This window comes from Spermophilus citellus (genome assembly GCF_964194105.1).
Source record: "Spermophilus citellus genome assembly, chromosome: 5".
In the NCBI taxonomy this organism is placed as follows: domain Eukaryota; kingdom Metazoa; phylum Chordata; class Mammalia; order Rodentia; family Sciuridae; genus Spermophilus; species Spermophilus citellus.
In genome coordinates, this window is record NC_138186.1 from 144,640,645 (window position 1) to 144,660,461 (window position 19,817).

General features: G+C 36.0%; 1 protein-coding gene across 1 annotated transcript in view; it reads right to left on the reverse strand.

Moving 5' to 3' along the window:
* Window positions 1–5,951: 5,951 nt before the first annotated feature.
* The window catches only part of LOC308649516 (thyroid receptor-interacting protein 11-like), a 32,349-nt gene continuing 18,483 nt past the window's right edge, over window positions 5,952–19,817 (reverse strand). The window contains exons 5-6 of the mRNA XM_081295054.1: window positions 6,877–6,965; window positions 5,952–6,504 (exon numbers count right to left, since the gene is read on the reverse strand). Coding sequence (XP_081151180.1) covers window positions 5,989–6,504; window positions 6,877–6,965 — 605 coding nt within the window. The 3' untranslated portion in view covers window positions 5,952–5,988. The remainder of the gene's footprint in view (window positions 6,505–6,876; window positions 6,966–19,817) is intronic.

Below are 19,817 nucleotides of genomic sequence, written 5' to 3' on the forward strand. Positions count from 1 at the left end.
TTTTTTAGGGATTGGCTAGATTCACTTAGCATAACCTGCTCTAATGCCATCCATTTCCCTGCAAATTCCATGATTTTGTCATTTCTTAGTGCTGCGTAATACTCCATTGTGTGTAAATGCCACATTTTTTTTTTTTTTATCCATTCATCTACTAAAGGGCATCAAGGTGGGTTCCACAGTCTAGCTATTGTGAATTGTGCTGCTGTGCACACTGATGTGGCAGTATCCCTATTAGTACGCTCTTTTAAGGTCTTCAGGGAATATTCCGAGAAGGGCTATAGCTGGGTCAAATGGTGGTTCCATTCCCAGCTTTCCCAGGAATCTCCATATTGCTTTCCAAATTGACCGCACCAATTTGCAGTCCCACCAGCAATGTACAAGTGTACCCTTTTCCCCACATCCTCGCCAGTTCTTATTGTTGTTTGACTTCATAATGGATGCCAATCTTACTGGAGTGAGGTGATATCTCAGGGTGGTTTTGATTTGCATTTCTCTGACTGCTAGACATGGTGAGCATTTATTCATGTACTTGTTGATTGATTGTATGTCCTCCTCTGAGAAGTGTCTGTTCAGGTCCTTGGCCCATTTGTTGATTGGGTTATTTGTTATCTTATGGTTTAATTTTTGGAGTTCTTTGTATACTCTGGATATTAGGGCTCTATCTGAAGTGTGAGGAGTAAAAATTTGTTCCCAGGATGTAGGCTCCCTATTTACCTCTCTTAGTGTTTCTCTTGCTGAGGGGAAAAAAAAAAAAAAGAAGAAAAAAACTTTTTAGTTTAAGTCAGTGGAGCCCGGCACCACAATATGTGGATCGGAGCCAACTTTTTCTTCTATGAGATGCAGAGTCTCTGATTTGATATCAAGCTCTTTGATCCATTTTGTGTTAACTTTTGTGCACGGCGAGAGAAAGGGATTCAGTTTCATTTTGTTGTATATGGATTTCCAGTTTTCCCAGCACCATTTGTTGAAGACGCTATCCTTCCTCCATTGCATGCTTTTAGCCCCTTTATCAAATATAAGAAAGTTGTAATTTTGTGGATTGGTCTCTGTGTCCTCTATTCTGTACCATTGTTTCACCCGCCTGTTTTGGTACCAGTACCATGCTGTTTTGGTTACTCTTGCTCTGTAGTACAGTTTGAAATCTGGTATCGCTATACCGCCAGATTCACACTTCCTGCTTAGAATTGCTTTTGCTAATATTTCTCAGACACCTGTAGTTTCTAAAACCACTAAGAGGATTTTTATCAAAATTAATTTTATTAATTTTTTTATTATATAGTTAATATTAAATGATTTAATCTATATTAAATGTTATTTAAATTGACTTTGTTAAATTGTATTAATTTAAATGAAATTTAATGAACTTTTAAATATAAATCAATCTAAAATTTAATCAAAATTAATTTAAAAAATCAATTAAGAAAATAAATTTAAATCAAACAATAGTATTAATAAAATAAATTTAAACAATATTAATTAATAAAATAAATTTAAATTAGATCAATTTATTAAATGATAATATAATTTATATTTAAAAATTTATTAAATTTTATTTGAATTAATTTTAATAAAAATATTCTGAATGGTTTTAGAAACTACAGGTGTTAGAGAAGTATGTGCTATGCAATCTGCTTTTGCTCTTCTCTGATTTCACCTACTTAAGCTAGGAACTTTTGATTATCTTTTACCTTAATTTACGAAAAGGTTGAAACTACTCCTTTTTTAAAGCCTTTCATCTTTCAAAAACTGATGTTAGCTTCTTTCTCTCCCCCAATTTTTTTGATCAAATGTTTTAAAAAATGTGTTGAGAGGCATTATTGTAGAGCCCCCAAAGTATGTAGATAAACAGTCCAGATATTTAATGAAATATTCTTACTAAGTAACTTTTCCATTGGCAATGGATCATGTGATTCCACTTTGGGGTTGACTCATAAAAATACTCTTACTTCTGGACATTTTTAACATCTGGAAAACTGAATTAATGTGAGGTGACTTTTCTATAGAAATGGAAATAAGTAAAATGGATAGGGGTCTTAGTATTTGGATTAAAAGTATCTTAGAATTTATCCACTAAGCTTCATGATAAGGCCCTCTGCACTGGAATTTTCTTTTAGTACTTGTACCAGGTTATTTGGGATAAACTAAATATTCTCAACATTTTGCAACATCATATTTGGTTTTCTTCTTCTCTAAATCTGAGATCTCCTTCAGGTGGTTTGGATTTTTCATCTTTCCTGTTATTTAAATGTATCATTTTTATCTTAATGCCATTAAATTTAACAAATATAATCATTTAAAAAAAAAGAGTTTGGAGCTAATGGTTCACTAATGCTGCTCTGTACAGTTGCTTACAAAAGTACATCAGAATTGAAGACTGGTGATGATTACCTGCTACACTGGAGCAAAATTTTATAAACAAAAAGTGCTACAGCAAACAAAACAAAATTTTTAGAAAGAGCTATAGCAAAAAAAAAAAAAAAAAAACTACAACAAGAAGCAAAAAAAAAAAACCTAGTATCTATATACATATATATATATCAGCTTTTTTTCTTTCTCTTTTTGTCTACAAATACAGAGTTCTTTTGCAAAAGGCCATGCTGTAAAACATCAAAAAGGGTTATGGCTTCTTTAAAGTGCTAAATATTTAGAAGATCCTAGAGTACAAGTCTGGCACTGTTGTCCGGGGACACTGGCAGTGGTGTGAAGGTGGGCTTGAAATCTGCGATGGGTTTAAAAAGAGGATGCCCAGGTTATATTATTTTATTTATTTATTTGTTTGTGTGTGTGTGTGTGTGTGTGTGTGTGTGTGTGTGTTATTCAGATTTGTGAGTTCTTTCTATGCCCTAGAGATTAGTGCTCTATCTGATGTGTGATGGGGCAAAAATTTTCTCCCAAGATGTAGGATCTCTATTCACCTCCCAGATTGTTTGTTTTGTGGAGAAGAAACTTTTTTAGTTTGAATCTATCTCATTTATTGATACTTGATTTTAATTCTTGTGCTCTAGGAGTCTTATTAAGGAATTTTGGGACTAATCCCATATGATTGGAATTAGGGCCTACTTTTTCTTCTGTTACATGCAAGCTCTCTGGTTTTATTCGTAGGTCCTTGATTCATTTGAGTGGAGTTTTGTGCATGGTGAGAGCTAGGGGTTTAATTGCACCTCACTCCAGTTAGAATGTCAGCGTTTGAAAATGGCAGCTATGATGAAGACAACAACGATAAGTGTTGGTGAGGATTTCAGGAAAAATGTACACTCCTACACTGTCGGTGGGACTGTAGATTGGTGGAGCCAATATGGAGAGCAGTTTGGAGATTCCTTGGAAATTTGGGAATAGAACCACCATTTGACCTAGCTATCCCTCTTTTTGATCTATACCCAAAGGACTTAAAAACTGCATACTACAGGGACACAGCCACATCAATGTTTATAGCAGCAAAATTCACATTAGCTAAATTGTGGAAACAACTTAGTAGATGAATGCATAAAAAAATGTGGCATTTATACACAATTAATATTACTCAGATACTTACCCTCTCGCTCAGTCCAGGAGACGCTAGTGCCCTTCACTACCTCTGTCAGAGCCTGGTTCCGACAGCTGGTGCCTCGGAGAGGACAGGCTGATCCTGCCTGCCTCCCATGTACCCTTTGTCACAGGGAGCGACATTAATGTGAGACCAAATAAAATCCAGTCATAGACATTAATAGAATATCTCAAAAAAGTATTTAATAAAAAGGCTAGCAAATACAGGGTCTTTAATGAAACTTTAATAAAATTTATGAGACAAGGAAACTGAAAGCACAATATTTTCTTAGGAACTTTTCTGTTTGGTGTTATTCTTTACAATATAGAAGCTTTTCCTAAGAATGCAGGGAGTATGAAATTTCTAAGGCTATCTTGCTGTTTTCTCCATTAAACCCCTTGTCTTAAAAAGAATCTTGAATCTATATTAATCTTTGTAATTTTCTGAGTACCCGTATAACATATTTTTCTCAAGAATGCAGTGAGGTCGCTGTTTCCAAGAGCTCTTCAATTCTGAAATATAAGAAGTGTGTTTCCAGGCATTGAAACCCAAAGGCTCACCTAGACACAATGGAGTGAGCCGAATATATAAAAATCTCTCATGACACATCTGAACTCTGCTTTTCCCAACCCTGTGAAGTCTACTGGAATAAGATTCCAAGTAATTTGGCAGGTCGAAGCAAAATATATACTTTGATATTCTTCTCAGGAGTAACAACTGATGGCATCTTAATTTTGGTAAAATAATGTAAATGTTAAGGTGAAATTTAGAAATAAGAAAGGAAAAGCTGATATGTGTGTAGCTACTAGGTGTTTTTCTTCCTTTTTTTATTTTTGTAAAGTAAAACAAAAGATAAACCAAAAGGTTCTAGCTTAAGTTAGGTAAAATCAAAGAGGAGAAAAAAGAAGATAATATAGCTAATACTTCCCTGCCACCTGTAATTTCCAAAACAACTAAGAGCATTATTATTAAAATTAAAATTAAATAATTCAACCTATATTATGTTAAATTTACTTTGTTAAATTGTATTAATTTAAATAAAATTTAATGAGTTTTTAAATATAAATCATACTATAATTTAATATAAGTTAATAAACAATATCAATTAATAAAATAAATTTAAATCAAACCATAGTATTAATAAAAGAAATTTAAATAATACTACTAATAAAATTGATTTAAATTAGGTTAATTTATATTAAATGATATAATTTATATTTAAAAATATATTAAATTTTGTTTAAATTAATTTTAACAAAAATGTTCTGAATGGTTTTAGAAACTACAGGTGTCAGAGAAGTATGTGCTATGCAATCTGCTTTTTCTCTTCTCTGATTTCACCTACTTAAGCTGGAAACTTTTGATTCATCTTTTACCTTAATTTATCAAAAGGTTATAACTACTCCTATTTTAAAGCTTTTCATCTTTCAAAAACTGTTGTTAGCTTATTTCTCTCCCCAACTTGTTTTGATCAAATGTTTTATAAAATGTGTTTATGAGAATTATTGTAGAGCCCCCAATAGTATGTAGATAAGCAGTCCAGATATTTAATGATACATTCTTACTAATTAACTTTTCCATTGGCAATGGATCCTGTGGTCCCACTTCGGGGTTGACTCATAAAAATACTCTTCCTTCTGGACATATTTATCATGTGGAAAACTGAATTAATGTGAAGTGACTTTCGTATAGAAATGGAAATAAGCAAAATGGATAGGGGTCATAGAATTTGGATTCAAAGCATCTTAGAATTTACCCACTAAGCTTCATGTTTAGGTCCTCCCCATTGGAATTTTCGCGTGGTAGTTGTACAATGTTATCTTGGATAAACTAAATATTCTCAACTTTTTGCAACATTATGTTTGGTTTTCATGTACTCTAAATCTGAGACATCCTTCTTATGGGTTGGATTTTTCTTGTTTCCTGTAATTACATGTATCGTTTTTACCTTAATGCCATTAAATTTAAGAAATATTATTATTGTTTTAAAAAAAAGAGGTTGGAACTAGTGGTTCAAGAAGGCTGCTCTGTACAGTTGCTCCCAAAAGTACATCAGAATTGATAACTGGTGATGATTATCTGCTGCATTGGAACAAAATTCTAGAAACAAAAAGTGCTACAAAAAACAAAACAAATTTTTTAAAGAGTACTATAGCAAAAAATCACAACAACAACAACTGAAAAAATAAAATAAAATACCTAGCAGCTATACACTTACATATACCAGCTTTTTTGCTTTCTCTTTTTGTCTACAAACACATGAGTACTTTTTCAAAAGGCCATGCTGTAAAACGTAAAAAAGGGTTATGGCTTCTTTCAAATGCTAAATATTTAGAAGATCCTGGAGTACAACTCTGGCACTATTGTCCAGGGACACTGGCAGTGGTGTAAAGGTGGGCATGAAATCTGCAGTGGGTTTAACAAGAGGATGCCCAGGTCCACCAAGTCCAACTCCAGCTAGGTTACTAAGAGGCACAGCTGCAGAACGTGGAACCAAAACAACTCATCCACTTACTGACACCACCGTGATCTTTATTCAACAGCTGCTCCATTTCGTCCTGTGGAATGTCCAGGATGCTCCCCGTCAACTGCAATACTTCACGACGTTTGTCCTTTGGTGTCTGGAAATGACCAATAAAAAGGTTTCGCATGAGGACTTTGTCCACTTTTCCTTCTGCGCTGTTGACCAAAGTCGACAATTTCTGTTGTGCATGGTCCAACATTTCTTTTCGGAGCTCGTTTTGTTTTTTCAGTTCTTCCATCTGTTCTTCCTTGAGATCTAAGTCTTCTCTCAGTCTGGAAGCAGAATCCAACAGAGCATTTGCTTCATCCAAACGTTCCTGCAGTGATGATACTTCTCCTTCCAGCTTTTCGGCCTTGTTCTTCCATTCAGCTATTGACTGTTTTTCTTTGTCTTCTGCAGCCAAAATTTCCTGGGTGTAAGACTCTTCTGATTCCAAGAGATGGCTGCGTAGCCTTTCTAGCTCCCGGTTTAGGCGTAATTCTTGGTCCCGTAAGTGTTGAACCTCTTTTTCTCTTAGGATTTTTACTTTGGTCTCTTGAAAAATATCAGAATTCAATGTTTGAGCATCTCCTTTCTCTCCAGGCAACTGGGCTTTTAGTTCTTCAATAGTCTTCTGCAAGTTCTTAATTTCCTCCTCTTTTTCTAAAATTAACTGGCTATGCGCAGCATTCATCTGCTCATATTTGTACTTAAATTCATCCATTTCCTCCTTCTGCTCCTGTAAAGACTGAAGTAGTTGCATTTTACGCTGGTTCTGGTTTTCAATGATATTCAGATGGTCTTGAATTTCATCTTCCAGATGATTTTTGACTATATTCAGTTGAGATACCTCCAATTCTAGTTCTGTGACAGCATCAAGAGCTGTCGGCTCAGCCACTGGTACAGCTTGATTGTGCTGTTCCCCAAGTATTTCCAATTCTACTCGCAGATAGTTGTTTTCTGCTCTCATGTAGGTAAGACTTCTGTCCTTTCTTTCCATGGATTGCCTTAAAGTTTCATTTTCTCCTAAAGCCTGAGAACACTTATCTAAATCCTTTTGTAGTTGTGAACTTTTTTCTTCGAGTTTTTCAATAAAAACTTCTTTCTCATTTATGACTTGTATCAATCGCTCCTGTTCGTCTACATAAGATGCCAAAATTTCATCAGTTTCTTTTTCATCAGCAGTCATTTGCTCAATATTCTTTTTGAGTCCTGCTATTTCAAAGTCCTTCTCTTGGCTGAGTTGAACTGCACATTCGTGTTTCAGCTTTAAGGCAGAGGTATCCAAATTATGTGCATTGGAGAGTTCCTGAATAGTCTGCCTGTGATTATTTGCTTCTTCCAACAGTCTTTTTTCTGCCTGGTGCAGTTTGGCTTCAATCTCTTCTTTGTCTCTTTTGAGAGTCTCCGTGATAGTGTCTTTTTCTTGAGAGATTTGATTGTAAGCAGCAATAGATTCTTCCAACTTACGCCTTACATCGTCACGTGCTAAAATCAACATTTCATTTTCCGTTTTGAGTTCAACAGCAACTTTCTTTAAATTTTCATTGAGCTGTTCCTCTTCAGAAAGATTTTGCCTTAAGTTGCTAACTTCAGCTTCTCGTTCTTTAAGCATGTCATCCTTACAATGACTGTTAGAGTCTTCATTCAGAGAAGTTCGATACTTGCTCTTAAATCCAGACAGCTCATCTTCAAGTTGTCTAATGTGATCCTTAAGCCCAAGGTTTTCCTGCTGGATGTTTAAACTATTTTTTTGTGACTGATTTAGCTGATCTACTAAATCTTCTACTTTACCTTCAAGCTTCTGCTTAGTTAAATGCAAATCACTGAGGCTCTGTGCGTCCTCAGTTAACTTCTCCTTCTGCACATGCAACTCTTGGGATATGTTCATTTGATCATCCTCAAGTTGATGAACTCTCTTTTTTTCATCATCTAGATCTTGTTCCAACTTCTTGATGACAAGGTCTCCTTCATTTTGTTGTTTTGATAGCTCCTCTTGTATCAAAATCATGTGCTTTGTAGCTTCCTGATTCTGATGATCCAGTTCTTCTAACTCAGCTATCAGCATTTTCTTTTCATTGATAGTCTGATTCAGTTCTTCCTCCTTTGCCTTCAAGTGAAGTTTTAAGTCTAGTAATTGTACATTCAAATTCATGTCTGTTGAAGCTCTGTTTTTCATGACTTGGTAGTCACAGCTCAATTTTGACAGTGACATCTGAAGTTCCTCTTTTTCTTGACTCAGTGATGCCTTCTCTTTTTCTAAAGCTTCAGCATGCATTTTAAGTTTCAGATGGTCTTCAGCAAGACGGTTATCCTGGTTTAAACCATTTAGTCTCACGATTTCCTTCTCCGCATCAGCCAGGGCTTGTTGAAGCCTGAACACTTCTTCCACTGCTGAGCTCTGAGGAAGGATTTTTCCCTTTTCTGCCACAGTAGAACTCTGCTCCCAAACTGAAATTTCATGCTGATGATCATGTATGTCTGGGCTTTGGTTTGGTTGAAGAGTCTTGATAGTATTTTGTACTTTGCAGATTTCACTTGAGTCAGAATGGTGTGTTCCCTGAGCCTCAGCAATCTGCCTCGAGTGGCCAACTTCAGATTCATGTTTTGCAGCTTCAGTTGATAATCTGTTTGTTTCTTGTCGTGATGAGATTATGTCACTAGAGTCCATGTCGTCATCACGAAAGGCTGAAAAATGACTACTGATCAGGGAACCGAACGGAGCCGGTGCAGTTGTTGTTGGCACACCACAAGCTCCCGAGTGTACTGATTGAGCGGCTGCCTGTAGTTGGAAGATCTGATCTTGCAGTACAATCTGTCCTGCTTTAAGATGGCTGATCTCTACCTCTTTCTGTTGCAGTTGATTTTGGTAACTTACAGACTGATGGTTTATTTGTAGCTCTGATGCTTCATGCTTTTCTTCCAGGTCAGTACAATACTCTTTCAGTCTTTCATTCTCACATCTTAGTGTGGAATCAGTAGTTTCCATTTCCTTTCTCCAACAATGATGTAAAGCTGCTTCTGGGTCTCCTAAGTCACCCAGAAGCATTTCCCTGGCGAAGCTGGAGCTATGGCCGGTGAGGAAAGCCAAGCTGCTCCCCACCTGACCCAAGAAGTGGCCCAAGCCTGAGCCCAGGCCTCCAAACCAGGACCACATCGTGGCCACTTCAGTGATCCATCGGACCAGCTCTGAAAAGCGCGTCCATCACCATCCACTTCTGTGCCCCGAACGTCCTCGGGCGTTGCCGGGGTCAATTATGACCCAAGCGCTCAGAATTCCTCAGAGCGCGGGGTTCCTGGGGCTCCACCAACACTAATCATCCCTTCCTGCCTGTAAACTCAGAAGCCTGTCCTGCGCTTTGACCAGGGGCTGGCATCCAGTAGCACACACTCACCCCCTGCAGGGCCTCTGCTTCTTCCCTGCACTTGCCTGTCAGCTATTGGCTCACAGGATTGGGCAGGGTTGGCTGGGAGGAGCTAGAGATCCAGGAAAGTGTTCTAGTTTGAGTCCCAAGGCAGTGTGCTGTGGAGCCAGGAAGAATCAATGTTGTAGATGAAATCCAAAGGTAGTTCACTGGACAGTTCCCTCTTGTCTGGGAGAGGTGGGCTTTTTGTCCCATTCAGTTGCACTCGGTTGACGAGGTGAGGTCTCTCTCCATTACAGAATGGAATCTATTTAACTAAAAAGTCCCCGATTCAAAAGTAAATCTCACCCCATAACACCAGCACAGACACACCCAGAATAAAAGTTGGCCAAGTGTCTGGGCATCGTAGCCCGGACGAGTTAACATGTAAAATTAACCATCACAAAGTCTTAATCATTCTCAGAATTCAAATTATAATATGGATTAAATGTCACTAAAGAACCATCTTTACCCTTTCCAAAAATAAATTTTTGCTGTTAATCTATAAATTTTCGAGTTCATTTTAATATTATTTGGTCCTTGTTAATTCTGATTTGAGTTTATTGAAGTGCTCAAAAATTCCACTTAAATTTCACTTAAGAAAATTTGTTTTAGAGCCAACAGGTTGATGTTCACTTAACCTATTGTTGTTTATCAATGCCAAATATCATCCAGGTTTAAACAGTACAGAGTGAAATAAAAAGTTGAGAAATTTTCTACGATGGAGTAACAATCCTAAATTTAATTCCCATACCTCTAAGGATCAGAAGGAGTTAAGATAAGGCCCTGGTTTCCAAGGTGTTTAAATTCCAACAAGTTAATGAGGAGGCAGTTTTGTAGAGTTGGGGAGAAAGCAAAGAGATGAAGCACGTGGGCTGTAACAGACATACCAGTTGGGACCAAAGCAATTTTGGAGCTAAACTGACAGAATGCATTTAGAAAACCTCTCTCACAAGCATGAGTTGAACAGTAAATGAGAACATAGTGTGTAGTTCTCACCTGATGGCTGGTGCAGAGAAAGTGGCCAACAAATAGAGCCTGCTGCCACTTTGTTCATATTTGCTTTTTGTTTTGTTTAGGATCATTTTCCTCATTACCCTTTAGAAGGGGTTTGGGTTTGCTCCCATTACTCTCTTCCCAGAGCCCATATTCAGGAGACTCTTTTCCTTGAGCTGTTCTTTCTATATGTCTGTTCAGGGAACAAAACCTCAAGGTGGCAGAAATAAAATTCAAAAAAAGGCAGAATTTTTGGAAAATTAATGGTTAAATAGATTCTAAGGATTATATTAATCACCTCATAATGTCTCTTGCCTTCAAGATAGAGCAAGTAGACATAATTACTCAGATTGGTATCAGAAACTAGTGACTGCATTTGTGTGCTGTGCCAGAAAAGGAAATCTTCTTGGTCCTTCTTATTCATCTCCAAATCTGAGAGAGAAATCAGGCCTGTGTTAGTCAATCTCTCCTCATAAAAGACTAATATAAAAATTTAAGCCCCTTTTAGCATCTGCTGAAGTGCGAATCCACGCTGTACCCCAGCTGTGTCTACTGTTGAAGAAGGCATCAACAATACCAAGTGTCCTTTTCTCCCTTTAGACCATTCCTCCTGTGTGTGTGTGTGTGTGTGTGTGTGTGTGTGTGTGTGTTAGAAGACTTTTTCATCACTTTGACAACATACCTGAGAAAATTAAATGAGTAAATATTTATTTTGGTTCAATTTCAGGCTCCATTGCTGTGGCCTGAAGTGAGGCAGATTACCATGGCAGAGAGCCTGGCTTCAAAACAGAGCTGCTCAACTCATGGAGATCAGGGGATCAACTCATGGAGATCACGGAGATCAGGTGAGGGGAAGAGAGGACTGAGGAATATGATGTACCCTTCCAGGGAATCAACTCCAATGACCTACCCTCCAACTAGGCCCTACCGCCCACAGTTTTTACCAACTCCCAATAGTCCTGTCCAATCGTGAACCCATCAGTGGATTGATCCACAGATGAGGTTAGAGCCCAGGATTCAATTCACCTTTCTGTAGAGTCCGTTCTGAATGCTGTTACATTGGGGTCCAAGCTTTCAACACATGACCTTTGGGCAACATTCCAGATCCAAATTATAGCAGGGTGCCTCCTTCTCTTTAGGTGTTCTGTGTTTGTTTATTGTTTTAAATCACAAATAATGATCCTTTTTCAGTGTAAGACCTATCACATTTGGCTTGAATCTGGTTCCAGTGGTTGTTGCTCCTACTGCTGAAAGGCATTTCTGATCACTCAGATTCAGTCTTCTAGCATGGTTCACTCTGACCACAGCTGTTTGTCATTTTATATTTCAATCTGAGAGAGATACCTACCTACTGCATTCAAAACTGACCATCCAAATAAAAGCATTTCTCTTCTTGTAAATATGTTTGGAATATTCCTGGAAACTAGGGGGGATATGGAGGGCAAACCCTGGCTCATTCGCGAACACATGTGACAAAAAGCATCCAATAATCATAAGTATATCCTTATACATGTATTCAGTGCCCCCAAAGTACAAGGTATTGTGGTAGATATTGTGAACAACATAAAGCTGTGTTATATACATTTCCTGCTATGAAGTGCAATTGAATACAGTCAATCAATGGGGAAGATGTTACATAGAGTGATCCTTGAATTATAATGCAAGGTCAGCCATTGATGACTGTGGTGGTGAGGATCGCATATGGGGGAAAAGACTAAGTAAGAAAGAATAAGCCAGAAGTAGAGAGCCCTTAATAATGTGGCTTTGTTAAAACACAGTTGAAGATTAAAATAATGAAAGCTTTTTGAGTCTATAAACATAGGGTGATAAATTCTATGCAAGATATTAAGTTTGTACTTTTTTTTAATACCTCATAATTCATTCAAACATTTTCTTATAGATTTCAGTAGAATTTTTAAATCTCTTTAATATGGGCCTTGTCTCTTCTTGTTTCTTTTTTTAAATTTCTATTGGTTGCTCAAAACATTACAATGATCTTGACATATCATATTTCATACATTTGATTCAAGTGGGGTATGAATTCTTATTTTTACCACGTGTACAGTTTGCAGGATCACATTGGTTATACATCCGAGTTTATACATACTGCCATACTAGTGTCTGTTATATTCTGCTGCCTTTCCTATTCCCTCCCTATCCCCCCTTCTGTCTCCTCCCCTCCCCTCCCATAATCTCTCTCTACCCCATCTACTGTAATTCATTTCTCTCCTTTTTTCCCCTTTCCCCTCACATCCTCTTATATGTAATCTTGTATAACAATGAGGGTATCCTTCCATTTCCATGAAATTCCCCTTCTCTCTCCCATTCCCTCCCACCTCTTGTCCCTTCTAAATGGTAATCTTCTTTTCATGCTCTTCCAGCCTGCTCTGTTTTGAGTCCCCCCTCCTTATATGAAAGAAGACATTCAGCATTTCTTTTCTAGGGATTGGCTAACTTCACTTAGCATAATCTGCTCTCATGCCATCCATTTCCCTGCAAATGCCATGATTTTGTCATTTTTTAGTGCTGAGTAATATTCCATTGTGTACAAATGCCACATTTTTTTATCCATTCATCTATTGACTGGCATCTAGGTTGGTTCCACGTTCTAGCTATTGTGAATTGTGCTGCTGTGAACATTGATGTAGCTGTATCCCTATAGTGTGCTCTTTTTAGGTCTCTGGGAATAGACCGAGAAGGGGAATAGCTGGTGGTTCCATTCCCAGCTTTCCAAGGAATCTCCATAATGCTTTCCAAATTGGCTGCACCGATTTGCAGTCCCACCGGCAGTGTACAAGTGTACCTTTTCCCCCACATCCTTGCCAGCACGTGTTGTTGTTTGACTTCCTAATGGCTGCCATTCTTACTGGACTGATATGGTATCTTAGAGTGGTTTTAATTTGCATTTCTCTGATTGCTAGAGATGGTGAGCATTTTTTCCGTGTATTTTTTGATTAATTATATATCCTTCTCTGAGAAGTGTCTGTTCAGGTCCTTGGCCCATTTGTTGATTGGGTTATTTGTTTTCTTAATGTTCAATTTTTGAGTTCTTTGTATACTCTGGATATTAGGGCTCGGCACATTTGTATTTTTAAGAATTGGCATAATCAATGAAATGTTCCGCACACATTTGTAGGAAGATGAACATAACACTCCAGTGACAATACAATAGTAGAAGGATTGATTTGGACTGAGAAGTTGTTCAGTGAATGATATATTACCCATAAATTTGAATTCTCATTATCATAAAGAAGCAAGGTGAAAATAAGAATTTAAGAGAGTGTTGGGGATATGGCTCAAGTAGCAGCTCGTTCACCTAGCATGCGTGAGGCGTGGGGTTTGATCCTCAGCACTACATAAAAAAATAAATAAAATAAAGATGTTGTGTCCACTAAAGGCTAAATAATAAATATTTTTTAAAACGAATTTAAGATAGTCCATAAATGTTATATACGAACTGTGAAAGTAGATGCTTTCGCATCTAGTGACTTTTATACGTAGGACAAAGAATTAAATGTAGTTCTGCTGTGTACAAAATGATCACAATAAATCACCAATGTCATTTTTTGAAATGGGAAAATGTTTTTTTATTGGTTATTCAAAACATTACCAAGCTCTTGACATATCATCTTTCATACATTTGATTCAAGTGGGTTATAAACTCCCATTTTTACCCCAAATACAGATTGCAGAATCACATCGGTTACACATCCACGTTTCTACATAATGCCATATTAGTGACTGTTGTATTCTGGTACCTTTCCTATCGCCTACTATCTCCTCTCCCTCCCCTCCCATCTTCTCTCTCTACCCCATCTGCTGTAATTCAATTCTCTCCCTTGTTTTTTTTTTTCCCCCTTTTCCCTCACATCCTCTTATATTTAATTTTGTGTAACAATGAGGGTCTCCTTCCATTTCCATGCGATTTCCCTTCTCTCTCCCTTTCCCTCCCACCACTTGTCTCTCTTTAATGTTAATCTTTTCCTCATGCTCTTCCTCCCTGCTCTGTTCTTAGTTGCTCTCCTTATATCAAAGAAGACATTTAGCATTTGTTTTTTAGGGATTGGCTAGATTCACTTAGCATAACCTGCTCTAATGCCATCCATTTCCCTGCAAATTCCATGATTTTGTCATTTCTTAGTGCTGCGTAATACTCCATTGTGTGTAAATGCCACATTTTTTTTTTTTTATCCATTCATCTACTAAAGGGCATCTAGGTGGGTTCCACAGTCTAGCTATTGTGAATTGTGCTGCTGTGCACACTGATGTGGCAGTATCCCTATTAGTACGCTCTTTTAAGGTCTTCAGGGAATATTCCGAGAAGGGCTATAGCTGGGTCAAATGGTGGTTCCATTCCCAGCTTTCCCAGGAATCTCCATATTGCTTTCCAAATTGACCGCACCAATTTGCAGTCCCACCAGCAATGTACAAGTGTACCCTTTTCCCCACATCCTCGCCAGTTCTTATTGTTGTTTGACTTCATAATGGATGCCAATCTTACTGGAGTGAGGTGATATCTCAGGGTGGTTTTGATTTGCATTTCTCTGACTGCTAGAGATGGTGAGCATTTATTCATGTACTTGTTGATTGATTGTATGTCCTCCTCTGAGAAGTGTCTGTTCAGGTCCTTGGTCCATTTGTTGATTGGGTTATTTGTTATCTTATGGTTTAATTTTTGGAGTTCTTTGTATACTCTGGATATTAGGGCTCTATCTGAAGTGTGAGGAGTAAAAATTTGTTCCCAGGATGTAGGCTCCCTATTTACCTCTCTTATTGTTTCTCTTGCTGAGGGGAAAAAAAAAAAAAAAGAAGAAAAAAACTTTTTAGTTTAAGTCAGTCCCATTTGTTGATTCTTGTTATTAACTCTTGTGCTATGGATGTCCTATTAAGGAATTTGGAGCCCGGCACCACAATATGTGGATCGGAGCCAACTTTTTCTTCTATGAGATGCAGAGTCTCTGATTTGATATCAAGCTCTTTGATCCATTTTGTGTTAACTTTTGTGCACGGCGAGAGAAAGGGATTCAGTTTCATTTTGTTGTATATGGATTTCCAGTTTTCCCAGCACCATTTGTTGAAGACGCTATCCTTCCTCCATTGCATGCTTTTAGCCCCTTTATCAAATATAAGAAAGTTGTAATTTTGTGGATTGGTCTCTGTGTCCTCTATTCTGTACCATTGGTTCACCCGCCTGTTTTGGTACCAGTACCATGCTGTTTTGGTTACTCTTGCTCTGTAGTACAGTTTGAAATCTGGTATCGCTATACCGCCAGATTCACACTTCCTGCTTAGAATTGCTTTTGCTAATATTTCTCAGACACCTGTAGTTTCTAAAACCACTAAGAGGATTTTTATCAAAATTAATTTTATTAATCTTTTTATTATATTATATAGTTAATATTAAATGATTTAATCTATATTAAATGTTATTTAAATTGACTTTGTTAAATTGTATTAATTTAAATGAAATTTAATGAACTTTTAAATATAAATCAATCTAAAATTTAATCAAAATTAATTTAAAAAATCAATTAAGAAAATAAATTTAAATCAAACAATAGTATTAATAAAATAAATTTAAACAATATTAATTAATAAAATAAATTTAAATTAGATCAATTTATTAAATGATAATATAATTTATATTTAAAAATTTATTAAATTTTATTTGAATTAATTTTAATAAAAATATTCTGAATGGTTTTAGAAACTACAGGTGTTAGAGAAGTATGTGCTATGCAATCTGCTTTTGCTCTTCTCTGATTTCACCTACTTAAGCTAGGAACTTTTGATTATCTTTTACCTTAATTTACGAAAAGGTTGAAACTACTCCTTTTTTAAAGCCTTTCATCTTTCAAAAACTGATGTTAGCTTCTTTCTCTCCCCCAATTTTTTTGATCAAATGTTTTAAAAAATGTGTTGAGAGGCATTATTGTAGAGCCCCCAAAGTATGTAGATAAACAGTCCAGATATTTAATGAAATATTCTTACTAAGTAACTTTTCCATTGGCAATGGATCATGTGATTCCACTTTGGGGTTGACTCATAAAAATACTCTTACTTCTGGACATATTTAACATCTGGAAAACTGAATTAATGTGAGGTGACTTTTCTATAGAAATGGAAATAAGTAAAATGGATAGGGGTCATAGTATTTGGATTAAAAGTATCTTAGAATTTATCCACTAAGCTTCATGATAAGGCCCTCTGCACTGGAATTTTCTTTTAGTACTTGTACCAGGTTATTTGGGATAAACTAAATATTCTCAACATTTTGCAACATCATATTTGGTTTTCTTCTTCTCTAAATCTGAGATCTCCCTCAGGTGGTTTGGATTTTTCATCTTTCCTGTTATTTAAATGTATCATTTTTATCTTAATGCCATTAAATTTAACAAATATAATCATTTAAAAAAAAAGAGTTTGGAGCTAATGGTTCACTAATGCTGCTCTGTACAGTTGCTTACAAAAGTACATCAGAATTGAAGACTGGTGATGATTACCTGCTACACTGGAGCAAAATTTTATAAACAAAAAGTGCTACAGCAAACAAAACAAAATTTTTAGAAAGAGCTATAGCAAAAAAAAAAAAAAAAAAAAAAAACTACAAGAAGCAAAAAAAAAAAAACCTAGTATCTATATACATATATATATATCAGCTTTTTTTCTTTCTCTTTTTGTCTACAAATACAGAGTTCTTTTGCAAAAGGCCATGCTGTAAAACATCAAAAAGGGTTATGGCTTCTTTAAAGTGCTAAATATTTAGAAGATTCTAGAGTACAAGTCTGGCACTGTTGTCCGGGGACACTGGCAGTGGTGTGAAGGTGGGCTTGAAATCTGCGATGGGTTTAAAAAGAGGATGCCCAGGTTATATTATTTTATTTATTTATTTGTTTGTTTGTGTGTGTGTGTGTGTGTGTGTGTGTGTGTTATTCAGATTTGTGAGTTCTTTCTATGCCCTAGAGATTAGTGCTCTATCTGATGTGTGATGGGGCAAAAATTTTCTCCCAAGATGTAGGATCTCTATTCACCTCCCAGATTGTTTGTTTTGTGGAGAAGAAACTTTTTTAGTTTGAATCTATCTCATTTATTGATACTTGATTTTAATTCTTGTGCTCTAGGAGTCTTATTAAGGAATTTTGGGACTAATCCCATATGATTGGAATTAGGGCCTACTTTTTCTTCTGTTACATGCAAGCTCTCTGGTTTTATTCGTAGGTCCTTGATTCATTTGAGTGGAGTTTTGTGCATGGTGAGAGCTAGGGGTTTAATTGCACCTCACTCCAGTTAGAATGTCAGCGATTTTTGAAAATGGCAGCTATGATGAAGACAACAACGATAAGTGTTGGTGAGGATTTCAGGAAAAATGTACACTCCTACACTGTCGGTGGGACTGTAGATTGGTGGAGCCAATATGGAGAGCAGTTTGGAGATTCCTTGGAAATTTGGGAATAGAACCACCATTTGACCTAGCTATCCCTCTTTTTGATCTATACCCAAAGGACTTAAAAACTGCATACTACAGGGACACAGCCACATCAATGTTTATAGCAGCAAAATTCACATTAGCTAAATTGTGGAAACAACTTAGTAGATGAATGCATAAAAAAATGTGGCATTTATACACAATTAATATTACTCAGATACTTACCCTCTCGCTCAGTCCAGGAGACGCTAGTGCCCTTCACTACCTCTGTCAGAGCCTGGTTCCGACAGCTGGTGCCTCGGAGAGGACAGGCTGATCCTGCCTGCCTCCCATGTACCCTTTGTCACAGGGAGCGACATTAATGTGAGACCAAATAAAATCCAGTCATAGACATTAATAGAATATCTCAAAAAAGTATTTAATAAAAAGGCTAGCAAATACAGGGTCTTTAATGAAACTTTAATAAAATTTATGAGACAAGGAAACTGAAAGCACAATATTTTCTTAGGAACTTTTCTGTTTGGTGTTATTCTTTACAATATAGAAGCTTTTCCTAAGAATGCAGGGAGTATGAAATTTCTAAGGCTATCTTGCTGTTTTCTCCATTAAACCCCTTGTCTTAAAAAGAATCTTGAATCTATATTAATCTTTGTAATTTTCTGAGTACCCGTATAACATATTTTTCTCAAGAATGCAGTGAGGTCGCTGTTTCCAAGAGCTCTTCAATTCTGAAATATAAGAAGTGTGTTTCCAGGCATTGAAACCCAAAGGCTCACCTAGACACAATGGAGTGAGCCGAATATATAAAAATCTCTCATGACACATCTGAACTCTGCTTTTCCCAACCCTGTGAAGTCTACTGGAATAAGATTCCAAGTAATTTGGCAGGTCGAAGCAAAATATATACTTTGATATTCTTCTCAGGAGTAACAACTGATGGCATCTTAATTTTGGTAAAATAATGTAAATGTTAAGGTGAAATTTAGAAATAAGAAAGGAAAAGCTGATATGTGTGTAGCTACTAGGTGTTTTTCTTCCTTTTTTTATTTTTGTAAAGTAAAACAAAAGATAAACCAAAAGGTTCTAGCTTAAGTTAGGTAAAATCAAAGAGGAGAAAAAAGAAGATAATATAGCTAATACTTCCCTGCCACCTGTAATTTCCAAAACAACTAAGAGCATTATTATTAAAATTAAAATTAAATAATTCAACCTATATTATGTTAAATTTACTTTGTTAAATTGTATTAATTTAAATAAAATTTAATGAGTTTTTAAATATAAATCATACTATAATTTAATATAAGTTAATAAACAATATCAATTAATAAAATAAATTTAAATCAAACCATAGTATTAATAAAAGAAATTTAAATAATACTACTAATAAAATTGATTTAAATTAGGTTAATTTATATTAAATGATATAATTTATATTTAAAAATATATTAAATTTTGTTTAAATTAATTTTAACAAAAATGTTCTGAATGGTTTTAGAAACTACAGGTGTCAGAGAAGTATGTGCTATGCAATCTGCTTTTTCTCTTCTCTGATTTCACCTACTTAAGCTGGAAACTTTTGATTCATCTTTTACGTTAATTTATCAAAAGGTTATAACTACTCCTATTTTAAAGCTTTTCATCTTTCAAAAACTGTTGTTAGCTTATTTCTCTCCCCAACTTGTTTTGATCAAATGTTTTATAAAATGTGTTTATGAGAATTATTGTAGAGCCCCCAATAGTATGTAGATAAGCAGTCCAGATATTTAATGATACATTCTTACTAATTAACTTTTCCATTGGCAATGGATCCTGTGGTCCCACTTCGGGGTTGACTCATAAAAATACTCTTCCTTCTGGACATATTTATCATGTGGAAAACTGAATTAATGTGAAGTGACTTTCGTATAGAAATGGAAATAAGCAAAATGGATAGGGGTCATAGAATTTGGATTCAAAGCATCTTAG